This window comes from Octopus sinensis, linkage group LG10, assembly GCF_006345805.1.
Source record: "Octopus sinensis linkage group LG10, ASM634580v1, whole genome shotgun sequence".
Classification (NCBI taxonomy): domain Eukaryota; kingdom Metazoa; phylum Mollusca; class Cephalopoda; order Octopoda; family Octopodidae; genus Octopus; species Octopus sinensis.
In genome coordinates, this window is record NC_043006.1 from 51,999,657 (window position 1) to 52,007,156 (window position 7,500).

The 7,500-nt window shown below is 36.2% G+C and overlaps 1 protein-coding gene across 2 annotated transcripts in view; it reads right to left on the bottom strand.

The window, feature by feature from the left end:
* LOC115216715 overlaps positions 1 to 7,500 on the bottom strand; it is a 45,115-nt gene that overhangs the window by 17,528 nt on the left and 20,087 nt on the right. For both annotated transcript variants that reach the window (XM_036506664.1, XM_029786253.2), the window contains exons 4-7: positions 7,320 to 7,500; positions 6,293 to 6,447; positions 3,784 to 3,912; positions 1,472 to 1,583 (exon numbers count right to left, since the gene is read on the bottom strand). The exon at positions 7,320 to 7,500 is cut by the window's right edge and continues 50 nt beyond it. In XM_036506664.1, the coding sequence (XP_036362557.1) occupies positions 1,472 to 1,583; positions 3,784 to 3,912; positions 6,293 to 6,447; positions 7,320 to 7,500 (577 nt within the window). The remainder of the gene's footprint in view (positions 1 to 1,471; positions 1,584 to 3,783; positions 3,913 to 6,292; positions 6,448 to 7,319) is intronic.

Genomic DNA, 7,500 nt, shown 5'->3' on the forward strand with positions numbered 1-7,500 from the left:
TGGTGATGGCATAGGTAACGATGCGAATGGTGTTGCTGGCGGTGATAGTGGCTATGGATAAGGATGAAGATGGTTGATGGTAGTGTTGGTGGCAGTTGTGGTAGGTGAGGATGATGTTGATGAAAATTTGATGGCGATGGTGGTGATGACGGCAATAAGGATGATGTAAATGGTGTCACTTGCGGTGGTGATAATGATGGTAGCAATGAATATATAAACATTTTGCTGTTCAAGACTCGTTAGTCGGGTGGTTCGCTGTCGTCTTCGACGAATTACTTGCTCATTGAAGTAGAACGTAGATGGTTGAATATTCAACAGTCATGAATACCCATAACGTAATTTTCCAGTAATAACAACATTAATCAATAATAGAGCTGTGCCGTTGAATTACAAGTACAAGCCATCTGACACACTTCTTTACAATTTCTGTCTACTTAATTTTACTCTTAAGGTGGGGGTCGATCGAAAGATATGAAAACTGGCATATCGCCATGTTGTCATATAGTGGGATCGAACTCCCGGATCCTCATTGTTAACTAATCAACCATAGTACACCTACACGTTGATCATACAGAAGACGGTGAGATAGACTATCGCTGAAGGATGGCGAACAAAATGCCACACGAAATTTAGTTATTACAGCTCTGTGGTACTCATATGAAAGTTCATCTATCGCAGAAAATAACTTTACAAAAAGCGATGAAACTTAGGTATTCAGACATACTACAAGATAACAAGTGGAAACACATGGCCTAGTGGTTAGAGCAGCGGACTCGCGGTCGAGGGATTGTAGGTTCGAATCTCAGACCGGGCGATGTGTGTGTTTATAAGCGAAACCCTTAAGTTCCACGCGGCTCCGGCAGAAGGTAATGGCGAACTTCTGCTGACTCTTTCGCCACAACTTTCTCTCACTCTTTCCTCCTGCATCTTGCAGCTCACCTGCGACGGACCGGTGTCCCGTCCAGGTGGGGAACCTATACGCCAAGGAAACCGGGAAACCGACCCTATGAGCCAGGCGTGGTTCGAGAAGGAACAAACAAACAACAACAACAAGATAACAACATATAATAAGTCTGGCATAATTTTCCATAACAAATATTCCAACATTGTGCTATTTATTGACATAGCAATACCAAAAAAATATAAAATTGAGCAGAAGTTCGGTGGCAAGGTAAAGAATTGCACAATTACTCTGGCCGAACTGCTGATTTAATACATTATGATAATTAAAGAATTTGATTATCATTGCATTTGTATTTGCTGCAAGGGATGGGGAGTGTATACACAATCATTTCTGTAAAAACACTATCAGATGAGAGTTTGAGGCGTTCCTAGAAATAACATATTTTAAAACTGGACATTTCTTTTAAGTTGTAAATTTCACTTTTTTTTCTAAGAAAACACTTGACATTTTTCTCAATTTATGAATATTAAAATACACCAGTAACTGTAATATAAATCGGTGACTTACCTGTGTTGTAATCATGGATCTGTGTTAATTGACCTCCAAGGTAGCCGGGATTTCCCTTAATATTTTCAAAATAATCTAGTCGAAATAACTTTTTCTGGAAATCATAATATTCCTGCAAATAGAAAATTATAGCAATTATTCATATTTTCCGGGTTATTTAAGACATAGTTAACTAGAATGTAGGCTGTGACCGCAAGCCAAATCATTAGAACGTCAAAATACAAATTCTGATGCATCTTGAGCGATATCTCATTCTCCCTGGTTGGAATCTCACTGAATTTAACTTTACTTTCTCACCCACAAAATGGGACTCATGGCCGAAGAAAATTTTGATAGTTTGTGTCACTCATATCATTTTATTTACTTTCTTCCTGTCTATTAAATACACCTAGATGCAAATTCATATTTTGCGTATCAATACTGCTTTACTGTATACATCAACGCATTTGAATATGTACGATGGGGTGCTGAAAATTTCCTGGCTTTTATGGTGTCATGAAAGACTTGGTGGGTGGCACAACCTTCCGATTTTTTTTTTTTACAGAGCGTAGAAAAACTGAAGGACTGCTGCAATAATCTGAGAGAAGAATATGTTGAATAAAATCCTAATTAATTGAACCTCCTGCTGAAAAGCCAGGAACTTTTCAGCACACCCCTCGTAAGAATTATTTTGTTTGCCTACAGTTCAAAATCTATATCTCAACAACAGAAGCAACAAAGATTGTTTCTTTTTTTCTACTCATAGATATTTTTAAGTGATAATTTTCTCCCTAACAAGTGTCCCGTAAACTAAAGCAGCAGATACCGCGAACAGATGAAAGGTAAATTCGGCTGCGTCCGAATAGAAAATGTATTAAGTTGGCAAAGAGTGATAAATAATTTTGCTGTTAGAAACAGAAGTCTAAAAACAAAATCCTTGGTAGAAGAGAAATGTCCAGTAAATCAAAATCCTTTGTTGGTCTAGTAATAAAAATCATAATCCTGAACATAAAACCAATTATTTATCACCATATTTAGCTTGAAAATTCACTGTCACAAAATACAATTCTTCCATCTTTGTTTTAGAAATGTATGTAATGAGATGATATTTTTGCTATTATTTTGCAAAAGAAAGAATCTGTGGTGTTCCTTTGTCGTTATTGTTCAATGAGAAGGCCAGACAGCTTCTACGCTATGAGTAGACGTGAAAGAAGTAGTTGGTAAATATCCGTAAGAAGTCATGCCCAACTGTCGTAAAAAAAATGGACAAGACGCATTCGTGGTTATACTATATCTGAAAAGCCCTAGATAGAATGTATTTTACCATACATCTCGATCAGAGCTGATCTTGAGTTAAAACAGTAACATCATCATTACCAGCAGCAGTCTCATCCCCTACCAGCACCAGCACCACCACCAGCACCAGCACCAGCACCACCACCAGCACCACCTCCACCACCATCCTCCTCCTCCCCCTCCCGGGTATCAGTTAAAAGCATTATTAGTTGTACTGGTTTCAAATTTTGGCACAAGGCCAGCTATTTCGGTGGATGAGTAAGTCAATTACATCGACCTCAGTGCTCAACTGGTACTTATTTTGTCGACCGCGAACAGATGAAAGGTAAAGTTGACCCCAGCGGAATTTGAACTCACAGCGTAAAGACGGGTAAAATGCCGCCAAACATATTGTCCGGCGGGCCAACGATTCTGCCAGCTCGCCGTCCTTGCATCATTAGTTATAATAACAATAATTTTTTTATGCAGTCATAAGGACAATGAGTGAGAGGACACTATAATGAAAAATTACATGGAATCGACTACGAATAAAAGTACTAAAATATCCCAATACGAAAGTATTCATCTGGAGCTTATCGGGGAAACTCATATATCTCGAATTATCTGTTAAATGGCAATTGCCCTATTCTTGTTATGCTCTCAGTCTAACAGATACGTGTTCAGTAACTCTACTAGAGTGCAGCACTTAGATCGTCTTTTCATAGACCAAGCGAATTCGGGAGACATTTTAGCAGCGCTTTGCCAAACTGTTTGGGAGAAAATAGTATCTCCATGTGTCTAATTGAACTGAGGACAGAAGACTGTATATATCCAGAGAATTAGAGTCCCTTAATTGGAGCTGAAATCTAATGTTATACAAAAAATCAAAAAAAATCTAATATTCATCCTTTCAGAGGTCGATAAAGTAAGTACTATTTGAGCACTGGAGTTCGATGTCACTGATTTACCCTCTCTCCTGAAATAATAGTCCTGTGAAAAGATTTGAAGCTAATATTCATTTTGAAATATACAAGCGAATGACGTTGAATTATACTCACATATTGGTTTATTCTTACTGGGTATTGTGCTCCCAGATCGATTCGCTCTAGTCCACATGAAAAAGCAGTCCTTATTTTTGGCAAGTCTTTTTTGTAAGCAGATCCCTTACAATAAGTTTCCTTGGGTATCTAGAAACAATAAATATGAAAAGTAAATACATACATACATACACGGACACACACACAGACACACACACACACACACATATATATATATATATATATATATATATATATATATATATATATATATATATATATATACATATACACACACACACACACACACACACACACATATATATATATATATATATATATATATATATATACATATACACACACACACATATACGTGTGTATACACACACACACATACGTATATAGATATGTGTGCGTATGTGTGTTTGTATTTGTTTTTATGTCTCACTCAATATATTTTGGTAAGAGTACATATTTAAGAATTTTTACAAAATAAAAGGTTGACAGTAACTTCGAATTTCCACTTGTTTCATATCATCAAACGGTCTGGTGGACGGCAAGCGAACTAAAACTCCGAAATTACTATCAAACGTTACCTTGTAAAAATTAATATAAATACACACACATACATAAAGTGTCGACCACGTTGTTAACAGGAACTTTCTATCATGAGGACAACTGTTAAGAATCTCGCATTTGGATTTCACGAAGTCATCCCGATCGAGCAAAATTTTGGTTGAGTTTTTCAATATTGGGAATTTTTTGTTCCTACACATTTCTTGTTAACTGCAATTGTTTCTTTTATTGATTAAATGTGTTTATATAAATCCTCACTGTCCTTTGTACTTTAGTTGAACAAAAATGCTTTTTTTGTATGCCCCTTGTCGTTAATTAAGAAATTATTATTAATACTATTGTTGTATCCTTGTAATATATCCCTTCTTATTAATTCTGCTTCATTTGCTAATAATGCATTTACACCTTGCCCTACATTTTCATTGACACCTTTATTATTATTATTATTATCATTATTATTATTATTATTATTATTATTATTATTATTATTATTATTATTATTATTATTATCATCATTATTATTATTATTATTATTATTATTACGAAGGCGGCGAGCTGGCAGAGTCGTTAGCACACCGGCATAATTGTTTAACGGTATTTCACCCGTCGCTCCATTCTGAGCTCAAATTCCGCCGAGGTCGAGTTTTGCCTTTCATCCTTTTGCGGTCAATATAATAAGTACCAGTCGATTACTGTGTTACTGTGGTCAATGTAATCGGCTAATCTCCTACTCCAAAATTGCTGCCCTTGTGGCAAAATTTGAAACCATCAAAGTGACACTGGGGTAAAATATACAAAGCCCAGTATACCCATCATGACTACCCGTCTGATAAGGGTACACCAGGCACATGCATCACAACCATATGTGCGCGACATGGTGATCTCATATCAAGATAAACAGCACATGACCTTGCAGGTGGGGCCCAGTTAGAATTTTCTTCAGGTCGAGTAGCCCATCCTGCTCAAGAGGTCCCTGAATAAGGGTTGCTTTAGGATGTTGAACGAAACACCCATATTTCCAGAGGTGAATTATTCAAACTCCAAAGAATCCCTCTCAACACATGGCTATGATGCTCCCCCACTACTTCTGCTCGTGATCAGAGATGCACATATCGTCAGCCACTAAGGGACATGCTCAACTGGTTAAGGTCAAACAACTGACAAGCAAATCTGTGGTATTGAGCAGAATATTTGCTGTAGCCCATCTTTTACACCAAGACAAAACAATGTACATGATATCACTTCCAATCAGTTAAGATCAGAAGCCACGAGAGCTACTGCCTGGTACTTATTATTATTATTATTATTATTATTATTATTATTATTATTATTATTATTATTCTATGTTTGACTTTTGCTTTATATTTGTACAAGTTGGCTCCAAGTCTCACCCAGAGACCTCAAGAGACAACAGGGTTGGAAGTTCATGTTGTTGTTATGCCTAGTGTGCCATATATTTGGGGGGTGGGGATGTTGTACTAATGAGTGTCTAAAAAAAGTTTTTTTTTTTTTTTTTAAACCGAAAATTATGTTTGTTTTAAACCTTGAGATTACATAGAGAGTATTTTGCGTAGGATATGAGCAGTTCCCATGAGCACTATCTTTTGAACTTCTGCCATTTTTGGGTTTCCTGGTATCTGAGTTAGGTAGCTATCAGCCCCTTTTGCTATCATTCCCAGGGCACCTATGACAACAGGTATTGTTTTAGTCTTCAGCTTCCACATTTTGCTGACTTATTATTATTATTATTATTATTTATTATTATTATTATTATTATTATTATTATTATCATTATTATTATTATTATTATTATTATTATTATTATTATTATTATTATTATTATTATTATTATTATTATTATTTATTATTATTATTAGTAGTAGTAGTAGTAGTAGTAGTAGTAGTAGTAGTATTTATTATTATTATTAATAATAGAATGTGCAAAACTTACCTCAAAGATTTTATAGTCGGGGGGTGTAGGATTATAATCAGAGAATTCAATCAAGTATTCATTATTGATTAATTTATTATTTTGAGTTGTTTGGCTTATCAAGTGCAAACGGACGGGAACATGTTTCACTCCTGAGGCTGTAATCCAGCCATCAGCTAGTTGGAAAAACAAAGCAAAACAAAAAACCCAATTAATTATGGCTGTCCTTTTCGGCATATCATCTTCTTAGGCATTTATGGCCTGCAAAACTAACGATATCCTCTCATCCATACATACAAGATAACAACATGGTATTCGCATTTTTTTTTCTTTTAACACGCAAAGACATACACCATACGCACACTCCCTACATTATTAGCAGGTGTGAATAAAAACGTTCTCTGTGACATGCAATGTCTTATCCAAGGCATTTCTGCTCATAAGAGTGACACAAGGTTGCACTTGTAAAGCGACACAAAAAGCCTTGTATATATGAATATATGTATGTGTGCCCATACATGCATTTATCTATCTATCTATCTATCTATCTATCTATCTATCTATCTATCTATCTATCTATCTATCTATCTATCTATCTATCTATCTATCTATCTATCTATCTGTCTGTCTGTCTGTCAGTCTGTCTGTCTGTCTGTCTGTCTGTCTGTCTGTCTATGCAGACACACACATGCGCAGGCGTAACTGTGTGCTTAAGGCGGCGAGCTGGCAGAGCTGGCGGAAACGTTAGCACGCCGGGCGTAACGTCTGCCGTTACGTTCTGGGTTAAAATTCCGCCGAGGTTGACTTTGCCTTTCATCCTTTCGGGGTCGATAAATTAAGTACCAGTTACGCACTGGGGTCGATGTAATCGACTTAATCCGTTTGTCTGTCCTTGTTTGTCTCCTCTATGTTTAGCCCTTTGTGGGCAATAAAGAAATACATAATATCTACAATCTAGGTTTATTTAAAAAAAAAACAAAAGGTTACACTGCAGCCGTGTTGTTCTACGATAAAGAAAATGTTATATCAGAAAAAGTAGTCACAGTACCTGAGTAATATAAAGTTGCTTTATTGGTTTCTTTATTGATGGTATCACATACTTCCCAGCCCTCAACTATTTCACCGTGCACGTTATAAGAGCCTATATACTTAAGATTATCGTTGTACTTTTTAGGTATGTTTGCTGGGTTTAGTTTACTGAGCTTGAAAAGGTGGCGAAAGATTGCTAA